This window comes from Boleophthalmus pectinirostris, unplaced genomic scaffold, assembly GCF_026225935.1.
Source record: "Boleophthalmus pectinirostris isolate CB_2022bp ecotype Guang Dong unplaced genomic scaffold, ASM2622593v1 HiC_scaffold_21, whole genome shotgun sequence".
Taxonomy (NCBI): domain Eukaryota; kingdom Metazoa; phylum Chordata; class Actinopteri; order Gobiiformes; family Gobiidae; genus Boleophthalmus; species Boleophthalmus pectinirostris.
The window spans coordinates 23,007,161-23,030,401 of record NW_026571175.1 but is presented as its reverse complement, the minus strand read 5'-3'; the positions used below and the strand labels follow the sequence as shown (position 1 = coordinate 23,030,401).

The following is a 23,241-nucleotide window of genomic DNA, read 5'->3' as shown; positions in this document are numbered from 1 at the left end:
GGTTTAGACCTGGTTTAGTCCTGGTTTAGACCTGGTTTAGACCTGGTTTAGTCCTGGTTTAGACCTGGTTTAGACCTGGTTTAGTCCTGGTTTAGTCCTTGTTTAGACCTGGTTTAGACCTGATTAGTACTGGTTTAGACCTGGTTTAGTCCTTGTTTAGACCTAGTTTAGTCCTGGTTTAGTCCTTGTTTAGACCTGGTTTAGTCCTGGTGTAGATCTGGTTTAGTCCTGGTTTAGATCTGGTTTAGTCCTTGTTTAGACCTCGTTTAGCCTCCCGGTGATGAGAATTTGGCCTCATGAAACTACATATATCATACTTATTGAGTATTTATTCTGTTAGAATTGGGATCTAGATTATTTTGGGATTTGTAATTTGGAATAATAACTCATGTAAAAAAATATCTGTGCCATTTTTCCTACACATTCTCCCCTCGAGAAGTCTGCTCCAAACTGGGTCATATGACAACCACCAGCTCCATGTTTAGCACTCACGCATCAAAGTACTTCTTGTGTTCAAAGTACTTTGTAGTTTGTAGTATTTTGCACTTTTGCATACCGTCTCTGTACCTCAAAGGCGGGTGACAATTTTACACTTTAAAAGACACCAAACATGTGTCAGTCATACCAAGCACGTTCTCTCTGTGTTTCATCACTCTATTGTTCTATCTATCTCTCGCTTTTTCTGTCTCTCTCCTGTTTGCACCCCTCTCTCTTTCTCTCTCTTTGTGTCTCCCAGTTTATGTCTCATCTCTCTCCTCTCCCTCTATCCTCCCTTTTCCAAACCACACTCTTTTTCTCTCTCTTCTCTTTATTTATTTCGCAGTGGAGGTGTGTCACTCCTGCACTTTTTTATTTTTTATTTATTGTTCCATCTTTTTCTGTTTCTCCCTCTCTCCTGTTTGCACCCCTCTCCTTCTCTCTCTCTCTTGCTCTCTCTGTGTCATCTTTCTCTTCCCTCCCTCTATCCCCCCTTTTCCAAACGTCTGTCTCTCCCTTTTTCTGTCTCTCTCCCTCGTTCCTATTTGCACCCCTCTGCTCTTTCTCTCTCTTTGTGTCTCCCAATTTCTGTCTCATCTTTCTCTCCTCTCCCTCTATCCCCCCTTTTCCAAACCACTCTCTTTTTCTCTCTCTCCTTCTCTTCCTCTCTTTTCTCTTTATATATTTTTCAGTGAAGGTGTGTCACCCTCCTGTCCTGTACTTTTGTTATTTATTTTTTTTATTTTTTGTTCCATCTATCTCCCTTTTTCTGTCTCTCCCTCTTTCCTTTTGGCACCCCTTTGCTCTTTTCCTCTCTCCTTTTCTCTGTCTCCCCATTTCTCTCTCTTGTTTCTGTATTTCTCACTGGTGGTGTATAAGTCACTTTTTTATTTCTATTTTTTATTTATTGTTCCATCTATTTCTCTCTAACTCTCCTGTTTGCACCTCTCTGCTCTGTCTTTCTGTCTTCCCATCTTTCTCTTCTCCCTCTCTTTCTCTTTCTCTTTCTCTTTCTCTCTCGTCTGTATATTTCTCAATGGCGGCTTGTCACTCGTGCACTTTTTTACACTCTGCTCACATCCAGGATTTTCCTCGCGGCGTGTTTTCATATTCACCGCATCTCTCTCTCTTCTCCCTCTCCTCTTCTTCTTTTCATCTCTGTCTCCTCACACCATCCCATCAATCCCACTGCCATTGTACCACTTTATCTGCCCCTCTACGCCAACCACACCCCCGCTCCCCTCCCTCTCTCCCTCTCTCCCTCCTCCCGCTCACCCCTTTTCTCTCCCTCTAAATATAGTCCCTTTGAAGCTGCGTTGAGTCTGCTCCCCTCCGCACTGCCAAGACAAAACTCTGTCACCCAACATCTAAAACACAACAGATAGAACAGCTAAGATTGATAGGCCGAAAAGAACGACTCATATTCCTCCACCTTTGTAAACGAGGAGAAGGAAAACTTGGAAATAAAGGTGGAGAAATGGCTGGAACGGTGATGGAGAGTGAGATGCGGAGGTGTGGTGACATTTCTGATCCCGGATTTTGTAATTGAATTAAGATCTCCCGTGCGGCCTGACCCGTTTGAGCAGCATCCTTTACGTTTGCTGAGTTTTTGGAGCTGTGTGTGTTGCTATAATTCATACACTGTGATGGATGGTTGTAAATGTGAAAACGTGTGAAGGGCTAAACAAATGGCACCAGAGCAGAGGTGTCGCTGTGTGCGTGGACTGCGGCGCAATAGCTCCACCTGCTGGTCGCAACGTGCCATTACATCAGCGTATATAAAGATGAGGAGGCCACGCTTGACTGGTGCTAAAGATGATTCACCTGCAGGAGCCCTTAATGACTTCTACTCTGTCTAATTACACACTGCGTCATTTACATATACTTAGGATTAAATACAGGAGGGGCGCAGCGGGCGGCCCCAGCGCTAAATCATAACACATTATTTGAGCCACGGTGGGAGCGTGCACTGATCTCCATCATGTGGTGCATTTAAATGATTCATGGAAATGTTACACAGCGCATCCTTTTGACGGTGTGTCATATTGTAGAATCTAATGCGTATTTCCTTCAGAGCAAAGTAGTAAAAAAAGGAAAGAAAAGAAAAGATGTGCTGTTGATAAATCATATATTAATAAATTACACTGTATGTTTTTTCCATTTATTTATTTTTTGTCAATGTAAAATTATGATAATACATTACATAATTCACTAAAGTCACTTTCTTGTTGTGATTGTAGTTTGTCAATTGCAGTAATATGTACAGCATCATGTAAGGCAGCCCTGCAAAAGTACCAGGAGTATTAGTTGCAGTACTGTAAAACTTTCCTTTACATGTTTAACACTTACGCATCAACATACTTCTTGTCAGAGGTAGGGACTTGTAAGTCGTGACTTGGACTCGAGTCAGACTTGAGTCACTTTTTTTAGGACTTGAGACTTGACTTGATAAAATGGACTGAGACTTGGGACTCGACTTGAGAAGACTTGAGAAGCACATTTAAATCTGAATTTGATCTATTCTGACTGTAATAATTCATGCTAAGATCTTGTCAATTTAAAAAGGAAAAAGAAAAAAAACTGCATTTCTACAACTCCCACATACTCTATAAATACTCATATATAAATATATTATGACTTTATAAGTGCAATTTATCTTAAAAGTCATATAAATTGCAAAAATCTAAGCTGTATTTGATACTTTAGTTTAAAGACTGACTTGAAGCTCAAAGCAGATGACTTGGACTTGACTTGGACTTATAAGCATGTAATATCAGTGAGTCAAAACTCGAATTGGACTTGCCTGTATATGACTTGGGAGTTGACTCGGGACTTGAGGTCAACGACTTGAGACTTACTTGAGACATGCAAAACTAAATACTTAAAAAAAATAAAAAAATAATAATAATAATAATAATAATAATTCAAAATACTTTGTAGTTTGTAGTATTTTGCACTTTCGCATACCTCTCTGTACCTCAAACGCAGTAACAATTTTACACTTTAAAAAACGCCAAACATGTGTCATTCATACCAAGCACGCTCTCTCTCTCTGTTTCATCACTCTATTGTTCCATCTATCTCTCCCTTTTTTCTGTCTCTCCCTCTCTCCTGTTTGCACCCCCCTCTCTCTTTTTCTCTCTTTTTTGTGTCTCCCAATTTCTGTCTCATCTTTCTCTCCTCTCCCCCAGTTTCCAAATCTTTTTCTCTCTCTCCCTCTCTTTTCTCTTTATATATTTCTCAGTGGTGGTGTGTCACTCCTGCACTTTTTTATTTAATAGTAGTAGTAGTAGTAATAGCAGTAATATGTATAGCATGTAATATCATGAAAGGCAGCCCTGCAAAAGTACCAGGAGTATTAGTTGCAGTACTGTAATACTTACCTTTACATTGTGTTCATTCGTTCACTTCATTTAAATTGCCTCTGCAGGATAAATAAAGCCTATTAATTGACTAATGGATAAACTCCACTTAATAGAAAACTACTAGGCTCTCTGTCCATCACTGCGTTTATTACTATATGGACTTACTGTTCAATATAAGATTAGATGCTGACAATGGAGCTGTAGATGGTCAGATAATGATCACGATACATAATAGATACTAGATCTAACTATGTCTTTCACTGTGTTGTTTATTTAACCTTTTGCTGGACATATTTTATAGGCTTCGCTTAGACTTATACATGGGTTTAGGTGAGTCTATATTGTGTCAGTGGCATAGTTTCAGTGTTATCATTTATCATGATATTTGCACTTTAAAGGTGCACTATGGAACTTCCAAGGTGGTTAGCACTCATGCCTCACAGCAAGAAGGTTCCAGGTCCAATCCCCAGGTCGACTGAGCCTTTCTGTGTGGAGTTTGCATGTTTCTCCCTGTGTCTGGACGGGTTTCCTCTGGGTGTTCCGGTTTCCCCCATCAACCCAAAACATGCTAGGTCTCCAGAAAGAATAGCTGATAGCTGATAGCTAAGGTCAATTAAATACAATCAATCAATGACCCTGCCCAGGGACGACAGGTGGAAATTAGCACTGGTGCTACAGCCTGGTACAATGCATCTCTCCTGCTAAGGTTAATGTAAATTGTGCACTGTCCCTGTCTCATTAAATAAATAAACTAACTAAATATATCTGTCCAATTGTCCAGTTACACGTTTAAAGGTCTTATTCGGGATGCAGTGATATCCAAATCTCATGGTATGATATTTATTGCAATATTTTGGAGAGGCTGATATATTTGTAGATGGGTAGATAAGATGCTTTTTTCAATACCTTGACAAGATTTTGATTTGAATTATTTCCATCATAATCCCAAGAATTCAAGTAAAAAACATATAACTTCATGTTCTCTATGCTGAAATGAATCATGGGATATGTAGTTCCCAGTGTTTATTAGCTATTGCAACACTAAGCAGAGGAACTTGTGATTCGATATATTGTGATGCCCCACGATATTATTGTGAGACTTTTGATGATACAATATCACGATATTTCGGTTATTGTTACATCCCTAGGTCTTAAACACTTCAAACACAGCAATCTTTTTCACTATATGCAGGCTTGCTTCATCATAGATTCATACTGTGGGATATTTAAGGCAAAGCACTAACATATCTATGGAGACAAGCCTCCAACAGAAAAGTTACACAGTGCACCTTTAAAATGTGTTATCATGACAGGTCTAGTGTTTATTGAAGCACTATTTTAAAGTAGGTCAACACTCCCACCTTCGACTCATGCAGCAGCAGCCTCTCCATATCTGCACACGTCCTCCAGCAGCTCCACAGTGCCCTGCTCTGGCTGCTAACAACCTGCCGGACCATGACGACGGTTGCCGGGGGAGATTGGCCCATCATATGTACACTCCTGTCTCCCGCGGGACCCCCTGCACACGGAGCTCTGACAGGGGCTCTTACGCCTGGCTGACCCTGCCCTCAGCCTGCTCAGGGGCCAATCCAGGGAGCCGATTATCATTCAGCGCTCCACTCTCAGCACCCGCCACCAGGCATGGGGCTAAAAATGTGTGTTTTCATGTGCAAAAGGTGTAGAAGGTCCTGGAAGAGGAGACTGGTAAAATACACTAAGGAGAGATGTTGTACTAGAGTTTTACCTGGAGCAGTGAATGAAAAGATGAGACTTGTTGACCTTGTTGAAAGATAGAGCGTTATGGAAATGACTGAGTTGTAAAGTTATTTGTGAGTAAAAATAAAGTTAGATGCCTTCCAGTTGTACAGTGTGAAAATTTGTGTTTTATTAACTGAATTTAAAGTTTTAATAGTTTAATTATTGATGGCGATGCAAGTTAAGTGTGGGTGATGTTCTAAAATCAGAATGGGATTTGACCATGTGACAGTCTGCCCTTTCTACTCCTCTACTGGTTCAGGATTTACAATGCTGAGTGAGTGACAAGTGGATTTAACCAATCACAGTGAAGTGTGATCTCTCAGAAGAAGCAGAGACCTTTAGCTTCTCTTATGTAACTAATAATGCAATTGTGTTAAAATCGATTTTGTAATCTATACTCAAAGGAAATATGAATTGATTGGATTTTGGACAATGTACAATAATGTTATGCTATATTTTTGAGTTTAAGTGTAATATACCTATCAGCCCTATAGTTATTAGGGATGTAACAATAACCGAAATATTGTGATATCGTATCGTCAATGTTCTCACAATAATATAGTGGGCCATCACAGTATGTCGAATTACAAGTCTCTTTGCTTAAATTAAGAGTTATGGTGCAGCATTAACTAAAAAAAGACAAAGGGAACTACATAGACCATGATCCTTTGCTCCATTTCAGTGCAGACTACTTGAAGAAATAACAGTTCTAAGCACTTTTAAGTCTTAGTTCTTTGGATTAAGTCTTGTCAAGGCATTTTAAGAGGAAAAAGTATCTTATTAATAGTTTTAGCTGTTTAACCTCCACAAAATATCACAATAAATATCATACAGTGAGATGTATATCATGAAAATATCATACTGAGAGATTTGGATATAGTTAAATCCCTAATCATGAGCCTCCCCACCATATCGTGAGCTTTCCCACGATATCACAATAAATATTGTGCCATGAGGTTCATACTGTGACGATATTGTATCGCGAGACTTGGATATCGTTGCAACTCTAATAGTTATGACCACTGATATGAAGTTTTTCATGTAATGTTTGTGTTCAAACTCCCTATACTTTGTATGCTGTCTCATCGGCGGTAATGGGAAACATACTTTTAAAATGTATGTAGTTGCAGAATACCGAATACCTGCATTAAAGTGTATTTTTTAATGTATTCTGATACATGGTCCAGAAAGAGTACTGTATTCTGAATACTTTCAATACTTTTAACACAGAGTTGCTCTTAAATGTTAGTGTGAAAATTCAACGTAGGATTAAAAGCAGCTTTGTTTCTCTATTTGTTTTGCATTTATCGTTGATCAGAGAAGAAAAAATCACACATGCACTCACCAGTGTTTTATTTATCTTTTTCTCTTTAATTCTTTGCAGTTTGAAGTCTAAATTGAGTGACCAAATACTGCCATGTATTCCTTTGATTTTAGACAAATAACTGTGTTCTGCAAATGATTTTCAAATGTAAGACTATGACTCAGACTATGTATTCTCAGTATGTGTATTCAGCTACTTCCCAACACCACCTCAAATTGTAATTATGATGTCATCCCACTTGTTTTCCTTCAGTTCTTCCTTAAATCACTTTAGACAGATATTACAAACTAACCACTACAGTCCAGGAACACTCAACAAGATGTGCAGTTTGACAGTGCTCTGACACAGTTATCAAACCATCACAGTTTTCTCTTTTGTCAGTCTTATTTTTTCCTTTCTCCATCCACTTCTCTGTCTACAGGTGCGAAGAAGACTAATCTTTACTTGTCAGTTGTCATATTTGTCTGCCTCTATGCTAAACCACCCCAATGTTTCAAAAAGTTAAAATTCTACATCTTCTTTGTTTCCTTCAGGCTTCGGAGGGAGGGCTACACGGTGCAGGTCAGCGTCAACGACTACCTGGACATCTATTGCCCGCATTATAACAGCAGCCAGCGGGGGACACTAGAGCGCACAGTGGCCGAGCAGTACATCCTCTACATGGTGAGCTACAGAGGCTACCGCACATGTGACCCCGGCCTCGGCTTCAAACGCTGGGAGTGTAACCGGCCCCACGCCCCCCACGCCCCCATCAAGTTCTCCGAGAAGTTCCAGAGATACAGCGCCTTCTCTCTGGGCTACGAGTTCAACGTGGGACAGGAGTACTACTACATCTGTGAGTACTTTTGTTTACAACTACAAACTTTAATCTACTATGATATACTATGTCTCAAAATTTTCAGCAACAAGAATTAATGTTCTGTCCTTTCTTAGTCATTATATATGTGAACAAATATTACAGTGTCAAATACATTTTATAAAGTCATAAAAGCAGTATCTCTGAGTTTTAGTGTGTCCATTTTTGTGTGTTTAGATCAAAAATATTACCTGTTTTACGCAAGCTTAACCCATGTGAGCATTAAGTTATGTTATAATGTTGCCACCTCCTCAGAAATATACCTGGAGTTGTATGTTATTAGGTTCTTTTCTCAGACTAAGAGTTTTGTTTTCACACCTGACAGTTTTGAATGGTCAGCTGATTTAAACAGGATTTGGTGCTGTCTTCCTACCAGTGGAGGCAGGACGACAGCGCCATCTGCTGTCCGACTTCCTCAGGACAGTATCCGAGGTGTGTGAGAGTAATGTGAGAGTGTGAGAGTATCACGTGACCACTCTGAGGAAGACCGCTGGTGAACAACTGTCTGTATGAAAACAAAACTCTTGAAAATTATAACATAAATTATCAGAAGACCAAATGAAACTCACTGGACTATACATGGAGTTGTGTTTTGTTTCATTCACACATGTTTAAGCAACTGTTTATTATTAGTCTGTCTGCATCTCCAAAAGCTCAAAATGCTCTGTTCCAACTTGTGATGTCATGAAGTAGTTTTCAAGTTAACAGCTCCTTTTATCTTTTGTTTTGTAGAGATTTGCAATTCCAGGTCTGAAATTATCCAAATGATTCTAGTGAAGGTGTATGGAGCTTAAAAACACACTGGAGCACTTCCTGTATTACCACATGACATCACAAGGTGGAACAGAGTGTTTTCTGTTAGAGAGAAGAACTCAGCCTAAATATGCAGGATTTGTGAGTTAAACATGTGTGAATGAAACAAAACACCACTCCAGGTATGTTTGTGATGATTGACACAAAAACCCAAGAGCAGATTTAAACCACAAAAACTATTCTAAATTTACAATATTGTTAAAAAAAAAAAATTTATTATTATTATGAGCTTAAATAAATAAACAGCAGAATAAAACCCTTTAGTACTTAATTTGCATCTGTAATGAGTCATAGAAGTCATTAATTAAAAACTCTACGGCTTAAATCTTATCATAAAGCCAAAAAATAACCCAAAATTTCCCAGTGTTGCAAAGAAATTGTACACACGATAAATATTCACCCTCCAAAAATATTATTCCAGCTTTCGTATATTGAATAAGGGATGTAATGGTATTTCTCCGTACGATATTTTCACGATATACATTTCTCTAACACTTTACGATACGATATATTAATTGCAATATTTTGTGATGAATGTATTTGTTTTTGAGCAATAACATTGCATTGTCCAAGAAGTTGTATATTTTTTTTATGTTAGTGGTAGTAAATTAAACGATATCTCATCCATCTCACATATTTATCTAATGTAGTGACATACATGCTCCTCCTAAATCTCCACTAAACATGGTGAGATATAATTACCTTATTGTACACACGGTTGTAACTTACCTCTACGTAAATATTTCCTTTTCATGACATTGCAATAATAGTGCTGCCTAGTATCTGATTGAAAGTCCAAGGTCTCGTCTTTGATTTAACAGCACATCCATAACGCGCCGGTAAAGCAGAATCTGTAATGATGGTAGTAAATAGGAGGAGGAGTTGATCTGAGGACAGACCTGTTGTTCTCGGACCGGCCTGTAGGGGGCAGGAGACTGACGTGTCTGTGATGCTCGTGTGTTGTGTGTTTTAGCCACGCCCACTCATCACCATGGCCACAGCTGCCTGAGACTGAGGGTGTACGTCTGCTGCTCCACTGGTGAGACTGCAACACACGCCACTGTACACGCACACGCTTTTACACTTTTAAAGGTGCACCGTGGAACTTTTTGACTGGGGGTCTGTCACCTGCTTGTTTCTATGTACTTGTCATTGCTCTGCCTCTGCCTCTGCCTGGAACAACGCCTCTACCTTACATTTTTCAGTTGCAGGTGATTTTACTGCTCAAAAATAAATAGAAAAACAGGCATTTTGATAGACCCTCCACAAAAAAAGTTACACAATGCACCTTTAATATCTCTCTTTTGTAATTATTCATTTTGTATGCAACTTGTTTCTCTGGGTTGTGTTGCTTTGTATCAAAATGACTGCAAACCAAATAACAATAAGTAATAATAATAATATTAATATTGGTCGTAGTTATCAAGATAAAGGTTATATCTGTTGGGGCAACATCTCTCAACCAGGGGGCACTTGGAATTATTTTAGGATACAAAAGGATAATTTGAATAGTATTTGAATATAAAAATGAAGAGTTTAATAGTAAAAACAGATATCAAAATAGATAGCCAAAAAAATGTATTATCACAATACTACAATAATGTATAATGGATTTTATGAAGAAGGGATGGAATTATGTTTTGATAGCAGTCAAATTCATTTAGCTTTTGAAAATATTACTGTACTAAGAGTAAACTACAAGCATTTGATAACTTTTTCAAATTGCACTTACCTGTTTTTGCAAATTAACTCTTCACATGTTCTTTATAGTAAATACCATTGTATTTTATGTAATAATATACTAAATATATAGTAAATAGGGCTGAGTATCATTAAGAAGTTGCTGATAGGATATATACCTCGATACAGTGCTTTTTCGGTTTGATACAAACATACATATTTCAAATCGATTTGATGCAGTTCAGTGAAAAAAGGCTAAATCATGGTTCTGGTACTAAAAGTCTTTGTTAAACCACTTCTTGTGCAAAGTTAATATAAAACACAAACATTTTACTCATCAGAACAGTGAAAATGTCAAATGTGTTGCATAAATGACTTTCCTTCCTCTGAACAAGCAACAAAACTGTAGCGCTGTAACAAAATAATTTTGTAAAATATACAAAAAAATACTCTTGGCGATACATCGATACAGGAGCCCACGATATTGATACTGTATCAGCACATTAAACGATACGATATATTAATATTTGGATATTTTTGCACACCCCTAATAGTAAACAAATATATTTTCTCAGTTAGGGGAGTACTTAGAGTGCGAGAAAAAGTTTAGGTGATACTCAAGGCAAAAATAGCTGGGAACCATTATAGTGCTGATCTACAACAAAGTATTATTAAGAAGTAATACTCGATGCTCTCTCACATTTACAGTTCTACATATACATCATGGGTTTTAGCTAGTTGGTTCTAATTTTTCATAATTCTGGACTGAAACAAAGCCTGGTTTTAGGCAAAGTTCAATGTTGTACCACCTACTTTTATATGCCCTTGAATATGAGTTAACATCAGAAACCTTACCGTATATACCTATATACACCATGGCTATATGCTGTTTTGTTTTAATATAGCCATTTTTTACATTATTTGTTACTATTTGGTCAGAGGTCATCCATACATATGCAGTATTTCCAGCTGTAAAACTTGGAGCTTAAGTATATTAAAATCATAGTTCAAAAAGCCTGAATAATGCAGACTACGGAGCCTTTAACACATTTTTTGCACGTGTTTCTGTCATTTTCAGTTTCTTTTTACATCAGAGCTCTTCTTTCTCTCCTCTATCACTTCAGTCTGTGTGATTGTACCTCTATCCTGCTGCGTACGACACTGAGACGGGCTTGAATCCACAAAAGCCGTTCAAATGCTCCTGTCTTCTCCTGAGCCTCTTGACCACTGCACTCCTCCTCCTGTCCCTATCCTCTCCTCTCCTCTCTGTGCATCCTGCTGTTCACTCTATAGCTAGTGTTATTTTTACCCACCAGCCCCTCTCTCCTCCTGCATCTCTTTATCTGTCCCTCCCTTCCTCTCTTCCTCTACTCTCCCTTTCTCTGTCTTCTTTTTTCTCTCCTTGACTTTTGCCTAATCTTACCTTACTCTCTTTCACACTATATCTTCCACTCTCTCCTTAACTCTTCCGTCCTCTTCCTTTCTCCCTTTCTCTATCTCTTTGTCTCGCAGTCTAGTACTCTTTCACTGTTTTCCCTCTTGTCTTCCTTATCTATATCTCTCCTCTCTCTTGTTATGCCCTCCTTTGACCCTCACTTTTTCTCTTTTTCTTTCTTTTTTTCCACCCCCTCATTTTAACATCAAGGCTTTTCATAATCTCTCTCTCTCTCTCTCTCTCTCTCTCTCTCTCTCTCTCTCTCTCTCTCTCTCTCTCTCTCTCTCTCTCTCTCTCTCTCTCACTTACTCTCTCACTCACTCTGTCCCAGCTTTTGATCCCCTGTAGGTCCAGGTGTTCAAATCTTCATCTCTCTCTTCCTCTTTCTCTCTCTCTTGCTGTCTCTCCATTTTCTCACTCTCCTGCTCTCTCTCTCCTCTCTCTCCCCTGTAGGCTTTCCATCACAGGTCCTGGTGTTGAAATCCTTCCCCTCTTCTCTCCCCCCTCTCTCTCCCCCCGTCTCTGTCTCTCTGTCTCTCTCTCTCTGTCTCTCCCTCGCATCTTTCTCTCTCTCTCCTTTCTCTCTGTCCTCCATTTCCTTTCCCTCTCTCCCTCTCTCTCCCCTGTACTCTCTTTTCATCCCTGCTTCTTCTTCTTCTTCTTCTTCTTCTCCTCCTCCTCCTCCTCCTCTCTTCTTCTTCTTCTTCTTCTTGCTGTGCCTCTTGTCATCTCGAGTGCGTCCCGTGTCCGTGTGGTTGGACACGTCACCTGAACAACTGTCCTCTGCTGTGCCCATGTGCTCTTCTTTAGACTTGAATAGGCCTGTTTTCTGTTTTCTGACTTTACTGCCCCCAACCTTTACTCGGCGGTGGTCACGGTAACAGTTTGCCAGCAAAAACGAAACTTTAGACGTTTTTAGAAATATATATGAAGTGTGAATATTTGTTGTACGGTTTCAGATGGATTTATAGGTAACAGTTATCTTCAGTCAACTTGGCATATTTGCTTTGTCTGTGGGCTAGTCTAGGAAGTCCAAACACTTTTTTTTTTTTTATTAAAGGTGCACTCTGTAACTTTTCTATTGGGGATCTGCCATCTGCTTGTCTCCATGGCGATCTTGTTGCTTTGGATAGCATTAAACATTTATCAGTTATGCCTTTACTCCATGACTGGTGTTTGTATTGCTTAAAAATCCCTGGAAAAACGTGCATTCTTACATTTCAGTCGCCTCTCCACGGATCTGATCTGACCTGTCACTTGACTGGGTGGCACCTCCTGCTTGTCTCCATGGAGATAGATAAGTTTAGTGTCATACTGTGGGACTTTTTAGGCAAAGCAATAACAATTCATAATCCATTGAGACAAGTAGGGGGCAGATCTTTGGTTAGAAAAGTTAAAAAATAAAGCTTTAAGGGTTGCTCATTGAAATATTTCTATAGAATACATTAAAATACTTGTCACTGGGTGAATAAAGCAAGATTTTGTTTAATGTACATACTAAGGCTGTACACTTAATCGAATCCAAACTCATGTAATCAAGTTGAAATGATTTAAAGCTTAACAATGTTTATTTTAGGATATTTTTGATATAAATAATTAGATTTATTTTATTGTAGAACAGCTGGATATATAGTTTATTTTGGATATATTTATGTTTTTCTATGCCTTATTTCATGCTTAAAGTATATTTTATTCATTTTATACATTGTAAATCTGCTCTAAGATACATATTTGTAGCCTGAATGTATTTACAATTTTAAAGTTTTTCATAAATTATTAATAACAAAGAGAGAGAAATGCTAAATAAATGCATCATGTAACGTCTGAATAATCATGATTTCAATATGACCAAAATAATCATGATAATGATTTTTTTCCATAATTGAGCAGCCCTTGTACATAGTACATAGTTTGGGCCTGAGTGAATATGTATTTCCAAAAGTTGGTGCGGGTATTCTTTTGGGATTCTTTTGATTCTTTTTCGTAAACTTCTATCACCAAACTCTGTGCTTTGCTGTAGGGGTCAGATGATTTGCTGTGTCCAACCAGGTTAGGAAATCGCCGATACAGTGAAGCATACACAGTGAATATCTGATTCAGCTATAAGCCCTGTTTATATTGTCAGAGGAAATTGTATCTAAAGTGGGTTACAATGAGATCAATGACAAACACTGCCAAAATTGGATTTCAGGATCAGGCTGGCTGGACCTGAGGCACATGCACCAGTAGTTCTAAAAGTTCCCTCTTTCATTTTCTCTACTCCATGCAAACCATTTTTTATGTTGTCTTTTTAAATCTCCGTACTGAGAAATAGCAGATCAAATGTTTACATCCACTTAGCAGCCCCACAGCTCCTGCCTGCACCGTTCACAAACACTGTCTGAATCCGCCGTCTAGACAAACATAATGGGGCTTCCTAGTCACTTCATTTAAATGCACAGTTTAATGCACAGACTGGAACGACATCTGTATTAATTGTGTGACAGGGCACACTAAGCACTTAATGTTTGGTAATAACTGTTTACAATTTAATGATGCTTCAAACACATTTTAAAGTTTAAAGTTTTGTTGTCATTTTAATGATCTGTCCCTCTCTCTCCTGATCTCTTCTATAGAGCTGCTATATGGTCCTCACTGGCAGTGTTAACATGAATACAAATGGGAAGAAGACTTAGTAAATGTACATTCAATACAGAACATTCAATACCTGAAATGTTACTTAGGACAATCAGTACTGTATTCTGAATACTTTGAATACATTTACATCAAGTTGCATTATATTATCGTGAGAAAACATATAATCAGTTAACAATCTGGGGGCTCAAGGTGAACTTGAGTTTGACCCTCACCGTGTTTTTTAAATATTTATTGTCTGTTTTTCCCCATTGTTCTTGAGACACACACATCTCTATTTGAATTATGGTGGATTGGAAACTTGTCTTATTAGTTTGGTATCCTACTAGATAACCAGAGCTGAAAGTAGTTTTTGCTAGTACAATTACATTTTTTACATCCATTATGTAGGATTATGCCAAAGATGGGACCAAGTCTTTGTTTTACAAGTCTCTAAGTCTCAAGTACAAGTCAAGTCCTAAGTCAAATACAGGCAAGTCCAAATCAAATCCAAGTTGTCTGCTTTGAGCTTCAAGTCATTTCAAGTCTTTAAACCAAAGTACCAAATAAATCTTAGATTTTTGCAATTTATATGAATTTTAAGATAGGTACTTAAAAAAAATCATTGTGTATTTACAGTATATATGAGTATTTATAGAGTATATAAGAGTTGTAGAAATTAATTTAGTTATTTTTTTCCTTTTTAAATGTCTTGACAAGATCTTAGTTTGAATCATTATGGTCAGAACAGAAAGGATTCAGATTTAAAAGTGCTTCTTAAGTCTTCTCAAGTCACAGACCTCAAGCACAAGTCAAGTCCCAAGTCACTGACCTTCAAGTCCAGGTCGAGTCCCAAGTCTTAGTCCATTTTATCAAGACAAGTCTCAAGTCCTAAAAATAGTGACTCAAGTCTGAGTCACGTCCAAGTCTCAACTCACCCCAGCTCTGGATTATGCTCTGATTATGTTCAAATCAGGGTCAAGCTGACTAGTCCATTCTAATGTGAAAGGGGCGATGCTTTTAAAATAGATTTGACAATCAGATACTATTTTGATGATATTTTTATTTTTTTTAAGTAAACTACTCTCATTGAGTGTCATATTGAGAGAAAATCTAACTGCTGTGAGGCCTCTGTCATTAGTGGCATTGAGGGCAAAAGTTTGGGGGCTCGTCCAGGTCCGTGGGCCCTAAGCGGCTGCCTACTTTTGCCTAATGGTAGTGCTGCCTCTGATAATCATAAACAACTTTATTTTAGTTGTTATGAATTATGTCTAAACAGAGACACAAGCACACACTGCAGGAGCAGTGTTTTCTATTTTTTTTACTGATTCGGCGCAGTTCAAAGCCAAAATTACATGACAAAGTACCACCGTGTATTCCTTTTAATTTAGAAAATAACTGTATTCTGTAAACCACCAAATGAAAAACTAACTTCCAGAATACAGGTACTACAAATTTGTATTCAGAATATGTATTTTTGGTGCATGTATGCAGTTACTTCTCAACACTGACACCAGAAATCTGATCATTATCTGATTTCTGGAGTTATCAGATTAGTGAAATGTCATGTTTGGTTACATCAAATGTGAATAGTCTGATTTCTTCTTCTTTGTTCAGATCTGTGCAGGTTTTGACAAGATAAATGATATAAAAAGGGGAACTTAAAGAGGCTAAGACAAAAACAAAAGAGAAAATGTTAAAAACTAAAAGTTAGTTTAAATTTTGTTGCACTTTTGAATGGACATGGACACAGTTTGACAGGACTGGACTTGAATGACTGATACTGTTTTTTTGTGTGTGTCTTTTTTGTGTGTAGTTTTGTGTATATGACGAGTGTGTTTGTTTGTTTAGTCTGTTGTCTGTTGTCTGTCTTTGTATGATTTCAATAAATAAATAATCATTGGTTGCACTTTCTCTTCCAAATATGACTAAGAATCTGCTTTGTTTTGTTTTTTCAGATGATCAGATTTCTCTTGTGCATGTAAACACACACACACACACACACACTCCAAAATCTGATCTAATTATTGAGTTATCTGACTATTCTAGTGATCTGATTTCCACTTGCCATGTAACTGTCTCCACTGTTGTGTTGTTTTGCAGTTTCTCAGTCCGACGATGACTCCAGTCAGACTTCTCCTGACTACACAGACCGGCCTCACATCAAAATACACAACCTCGGTGAGTGACGAATGCACCATCATTGTGGACACAAACATTCAACTGTGAGGGAAACTCCACGGGCAGGCAATGGTTATGACTAAAATATTTATGGCTGTGTAATATGGTTATAACTATCTATATCTATAATGTCCATAGTCCCATATACAGGTAAGAGTTTTATTATGATCTCTTTTATTACTGATAATCATGATGCTATTCACTAACATGATAGGACCATTTGTCTATAATCACTGAGCAATACTTATATTATCCTTTATAATAAATTCATATGTATGGAAACAGTTTTGACCCTATAGAATAGCCAGTGCTTTTGCCAGTGCAGTTGTTATGGAAGATCTGAATGTACTTTCTAAAGGGTGAAGAAATTGACATAAACAAATACGCTATATACAGTATATATTTATTTTTCCCATTTGCAGTACTGATTATTATGGAAATCCCCGTGTGTGTGTGTTAAAGTATTGCACAAAACATAAATATAACATACTTTTAAGTAATGAAATATCACCTTATACATTTATTTTAGTTATATTTTAATTGTATTTTGATTTTGTTTTCCATTGTTGTTATGCACTATGCTCAATACGAAATCTTTAAAACAACCATTGCAGTGTAATCGATTTTCAATATATCTTGCACCTTTAAAGGGACAGTCTGGAATTTTGGACATAGGGCCTCATTTTCTAGTGAGCCAGAGTGTAGGAGACATATGGAGACACTTTAAAAAATATTCTATAGTCCTTGTATTTGCAGAGTTCGCTGGTGCTAGGCTAGTGCATGTCAATGGTCATAGTTATCCTGACACTAAAAAACAGTCTTACCCACTCCACAAAACACCCGAAGCAAATCTATTATTATACCAGACTGTCGATGTGAATGTCTGTGTTGATAGGATCATTTTAGAAGTAAAACCAACCTTGCATTTGAAGGATTTATGTCTGAGCAGCAGCAGCGAGTTGTACTTCTTCATAGAAAGCTTGGCAGTGGCTGACTGATATCACCTAGCACCTATCTTACCGGTAAAGTAAAATTCCGCTGCTGCTGAGAAAATAGTCCCTCAACATGTGACGATTCATGCGGTGCAGGGTTAGTTTTATTTCAAATATTATTCTATCAACACAGACATTTGAATTGAGAGTCTGGTGTAATAATAGATTTGCTTCGGGTGTTTTGTGGAGTGGGTAAGACTGTTTTTAATGGCAGGCTAACTATGGCCATTGACATGCACTAGCCTAGCACCAGTGACCTCTGCAAATACAAGGACTGGATGGAATATTTTAAAAAGTGTCTCCACACATCTCCAACACTCTGGCTCACTAGTTCTATGTCCAAAATTCCAAACTGTCCCTAAATTAACTTACCTATTTAGTTCCTTGCTATATCTGCACTGTTTATTTATGTATATATTGTATATATTGATACTTTTGTTTTTGGTTGTTTTTTGTTTTTTGTTTTGTTTGGTTGGGTGTTTTTTTTTGTTTTGGTTTTTTTTTTTTTTGCAATTTAGTCAGTGTTTTTTTTCTCCACTTAAGCCAGAGTATATATGCAAATTTTTTCCCACATGCAATTTATATTCTATACTAATGATAATGATGAAAAATGAAGATGAAGAATTAAGAAATGAGCCAATAATAATAGTTATCATACCATTTTTACAAATCTAGGTGTATTTATTTAAAGAAAGGAAAGTCTGTTGAGAACAAATTCTTTCTTCAGTTACTAAAACATTGACAAACCACTGAATTGTTTGGATTCCTTCACTCAACTACCCGTATATATCTATAACAAACAATTATCATTCCTTCCTATACATTTTTAACCATTCGTGTTCTTCCTTTATTTGTCTGTGCCTCATTTGCGTCCATGACTCTTGCTTCTCCCCTCACTTATGTAATGTGTAAAACCATTTAGCCACTTAAAGGATGACTCACATCTGTGTTCTGTTCTCTCCTCGTATGTTTTCACAAAGCTTTTTCAAACCAGGGTTATACTTTCAAATGAACGTAACAACGAGGAACTGCCGAAAACATGAGAGATGAGATATTTTTCTATTGTAAAGCCCAGGTGACTGCTCTGGGTCAGTGCAGGTCTGGTGAAGGAGTGAGGCGGCGGTGTTTGCTAAAGTCAAAAGCATGTCGGAGCGTGAGTCAATTGTTCAGTTGAGTGGTTACGTAAGTCCACTATTTTTCTTTCTTTTCTTCTCCCCGTCTCTCAAACAAAGACAGTGGCGGAGAATCGTTTAGCGAGCGCGTTTCTCTGAGCCAGGAGCTGGACGAGAGCTGTGACCAAGGCTGACCACAAGAGCCCTTAAGCCAGGAGTCCAACTTGAGTCAAGGGGTATTTCAGGGAGAGATAAGGCTGTGGAAGAATAGAATACAATACAATACAAGATACTATTTCTTCTTTAAATCCCCCTGTCAGTGTAAATCTGATCTTATGTTATAAAGTTGTTTCCTCACCAAAAACATATCTGAAGTTAAGGCTGTGCATTTAATCAGATTTTGATTGCAATTTCGATTTGTGTGTCAGACGATCTCCAAACTCATATAATCACATTGAAATGATTTAAAGCTTAACAAAGTTTATTTTGGGATTTTTTTTAATATGTAAAAATAAACTGTATTTATTTTATTTTTTTAAATTATAGATTGTAGAACAGCTGGATATATAGTTTATTTTGGATACATTTATGTTTTTCCATGCCTTATTTCATGTTCAAAGTATATTTTATTCATTTTATGTTTTATACATTGCAAAACTGCTAATTTTTGTAGCCTATATTTATTTTCAATTGAAAGTTTTGTGTAAATTATCAATAACAAAGTGTTTTGGGGTTTTGTTTTTTTTTGAGAGAAATGCTGAATAAAAGCATCGTGTAACAAAAAAATAATTGTTTGAACAATTGTGATTTGAATATTTACCAAAATAATCATGATAATGATTTTTTCCATAATCGGGCAGCCCCACCTGAAGTTGTATTGCTTTTCATTCACTCATGTTTAACACAAACCCTGAATATTTACGGTGAGTTTTTTCAAACCAAAAACACTCAGGACATCTCACTTTGTCTCGCATTAATAGATGAAGTGCTCCCCTGTGTTTTTAAACTCCATACATTGAAATCATTTGCCCTGGAATTGCCAATCTCTGCTAAACTAAAGGTTAAAGGAGCTGTTACCTTGAAAAATACCACTACATAACATGACAAGGTGGAGCAGAGCATTTTGAACTTTGGAGATGTAGACAGATTAATAATAAAGGAATTCTCAAGCGTGTGAATGAAACAAAACACAACTCCAGGTATGTTTTTTGATGAGGTAACAACATTATAACATGTAAGTTAACTTTGTGTAAAACATAGCCACTGGAATTCTCACTGACCAGATGGCATAAACATGAATCTGCAATCAAGTTCATTGTTATCATAAAAGCTAAAGATGCAACATGTAACTTTTTCTTGTGTAACCTGTTTGTCTGCTAAGAGACATGACCACTTTACTTGGAATCTTTCACGGTATGGCGTTAAACTTATCTATGTCGTGCAGATCTAATCTTTAAATTGGCCTCATGACGCCATCTGATTTTCTTTGTACTGCAGAACATTCCAGGCAGAGCAGGTACAGACCTTCTCGTTTGAGTCCACATGTTTAGCAGCAGCCTTTGTGTCATCATGATTTTGTTTTCTTATAAGATGACAAGCTAGAATGTTGGAAACAATTTCACCAATAGCGTTCATGTGAAAGTGCTATGAAGTAGTAGCTTTTTAAGTCTTATTTCACAGTTCATTTATTTGCCTTTTTATAGTTGTGTGTCTAAAGCCATAACCGTCAATGGGATTTTTATGATTTCTGAATTCTCGTCCTAATTTGCAGGATTGCTTTTCAAGATAATTTGAGGAAGATCTAGTTTTGTCAGTGAAGTTTACTTTCCAATGTCCATTTGTTTGTAAGCTGTACACAGTGAAAGTTCGAGACACAATAGTCTGAGGACAGGTGGAGAAAGCACAAAAAGCCCAGCGTGCAGATAGAGCAGATAAAAGCGTCGTTGGAGCAGGGGGAGACAGTGGTGGGCGAATAGCTCAGCACAAACTCCAGCTTACGTAGATTTTCATATAAAGCACACTGGCAGGGGATCAGACAAAAGCACTGCCTCTAGCGTCCTGCTGTGTTTGGCTGAATACATTTGGAGGAAATAGAGACTCACACAGACACAGGTTTAAACAGGCTCGGAGCTGATGGACCATAGTGACCACTGCCTCCCACTCACTGCCCCAGCCGACTGTTCGTGTGTGTGTGTGTGTGTGTGTGTGTGTGTGTGTGCTCCTCTCTACTCCTGTATTATTAGACTGCAGCATACGTCATATTTAAGGTAGTTATGTAACACAGAGCTTATAGATTAGGTCATTGTTTATGTGGTTTAGAGTCTGTCTTAACCAGAAATAACACAAGTCTGTACAACTTCAAGCTGGGTATTATATTATTATTTTTATATATTTCTTCAGTTGATATATTCCTTCCTTCTTGACGAGAGCCTTGCCATTTTGCAGTTTGTGGTTCATGCTGCCATTGTGTCCTATAGCAAGACTCTTCACTATAACTACCCCCAGTGTATGCAGCAGTGTTGTATAGCTTTTATCTCTTCATTGGTATCTGTCTGAGTCTGCTGCATATATTTCCATATGTTTTCTTGTTTTCTATTGTCCTTAAGTGACCTGAGATTATCTCAGGGCTCCTCACATAATAGATATGTGAGAAGTAAAGTAAAGTTATTTTCACTGCAGTTATAAACAGTGTCGACTATGCACAAAAAATGCTGACTGACGAACTATTCCATGTTTTAAAATTCTTTTGTTAATAATGGCATGTCTCTATTAGCCTGATTCATCAGCCGGTTTCACTTTGGGGAAACCATCTGACCTCACAGCATTAGAATTTGTTAGCTCGACAGAAGACAGGCACTTTTTTATTTAACTAATCGCTGCTATTTGGTTGTGACATATGTAATGTGCCATATATGCCATCGGAAGAAGGGCAATAACGTCTTTCCCCTTGATTAAATTCACCAAACATTCTCTTTGTTCCGGCTTTAAATCCTCCATCTCAGGAATCATTGCCAACACAGAATGTATGGCTTCGTCTACATCTCGACCGCTTTGTTTACTGTTGTGCTGTTCCACAAAAGGGACACAGACAGGCACTTGAGTTTGACGTCATGGCTTCACAGCTCTTCACTGATTGACTGGTGCGTAGTCTACAACTTTCAGGGTTCTTGCAAATCGTCTAGTGTATTTTGATTCCTGACCTAGTCGCTGGAGAGAAATGAAATTGAGCGGAGGCACTAGGTGGCGCCAGCCTGGCTATGTCTCTGTGGACCTTGGAAATGTTATTGCTTTGTCTAGAATGTTTCACAGTATGGCATTAAACCTTTCTATCTTCATGAACACCATGAACCCCAACTAGGCCAAGTTACAGGTCAAATCTGTGGAGAGGCAACCCCGCTCACAGTCAGATATTTTTGAGCCATAAAACGATCTGTAATTGAATAAATGTAAAGTAGAGCTGTTTAATGTCATACTGTGGAACATTCCAGGTCGAGCAATGACATATCCTCCACCAGAAAAGTTACACAGTGCACCTTTAATACCTTGCAAACCATTCACTAATTATCTTATTTTATGTTAACAAAGAACATATTTTTACACATATTTTGGTCCACTCCACCAGCACAAACCACTGTCTTTGTTCTCTTTCTGGTACATAGCATCTTCCATCCATTTTCAATACAAATTCAGCCCACGTATGAAGCTGTTTTGCTCTGAACAGTCTGCAGTTACACTCTCAGCAAGCTCTTATATATTTTCAATGACTTTTACATCACCACTACAAGCTCCACGGGCCAATAGAAACGCTCCAAAACTGCCGAATTCACCCGTTGTTTTGAGGAGGAGAGGATGAGCCTGTATCTGAGGGCACGACGCTATAATAAATCTGGAGTTTGCTTTTCTTTCTCACTAGTTTAGCTCCCTCCCAGCCCGCAGCAGGTGTTACCACGGTGATGCTCTATACTTTACAAAGGTCCCGAGTTCATAAAGTGGCATTTGGAGAAGCCTTAGTCGACTTTACAGTTTGGTGTAATTCTTAACCGCCGACCACTGGGTTTTAAAAGCAGGTGCGTACTGTTTTTGTAGCTTAGACTCTGCCCTTTGGTCCTCCTCCCCCCATGCAATCTGTTTGAAATGATTTAATATTGTGCCAGGAAGATTTAGTGCAGTGGTTTTCAAACTGTGGTGCCCGGACTGTAATATTGTAAACCAGAAGAGGTGCAAAGAGACAACTGGTGATTTTAAGGCTTTGGGCTTTGTAAGTACATGTCAGAAATGTGTAGAGTGAGTAAGATAGATTTCTAAGGGAGTGTTTCTTTATCTGCGAAGGGGCAGAGGAGAGTTCAAAGAGGGACATCTTGTATATGTTTCTTGAGAGGTGATTGGTTGAAAGGTAAGGCTGTGATTGGCTGACAGGCACTGACAGATAGTAATTTATGTATGACTTTTTGATTTTGCGTCTTCATATTGACAGTCATATCCATCCAAATTCATCACCATTAACACATTTCTAACAGGAACTAAAGCTGTTTTTTAATTGTACTGTAAAATATGTATGCATTAATCCAGCTTTTTCAGTTCAGATATAACTTTAAGTTTCTGCTGGTACAGCATTTATTTTCTTTAAACAAAAAT

General features: G+C 37.9%; 1 protein-coding gene across 1 annotated transcript in view; it reads left to right on the top strand.

The window, feature by feature from the left end:
* efna3a (ephrin-A3a) overlaps positions 1 to 23,241 on the top strand; it is a 166,993-nt gene that overhangs the window by 133,778 nt on the left and 9,974 nt on the right. Inside the window, exons 2-4 of the mRNA XM_055157461.1 lie at positions 7,458 to 7,759; positions 9,567 to 9,632; positions 16,425 to 16,502. Coding sequence (XP_055013436.1) covers positions 7,458 to 7,759; positions 9,567 to 9,632; positions 16,425 to 16,502 — 446 coding nt within the window. The remainder of the gene's footprint in view (positions 1 to 7,457; positions 7,760 to 9,566; positions 9,633 to 16,424; positions 16,503 to 23,241) is intronic.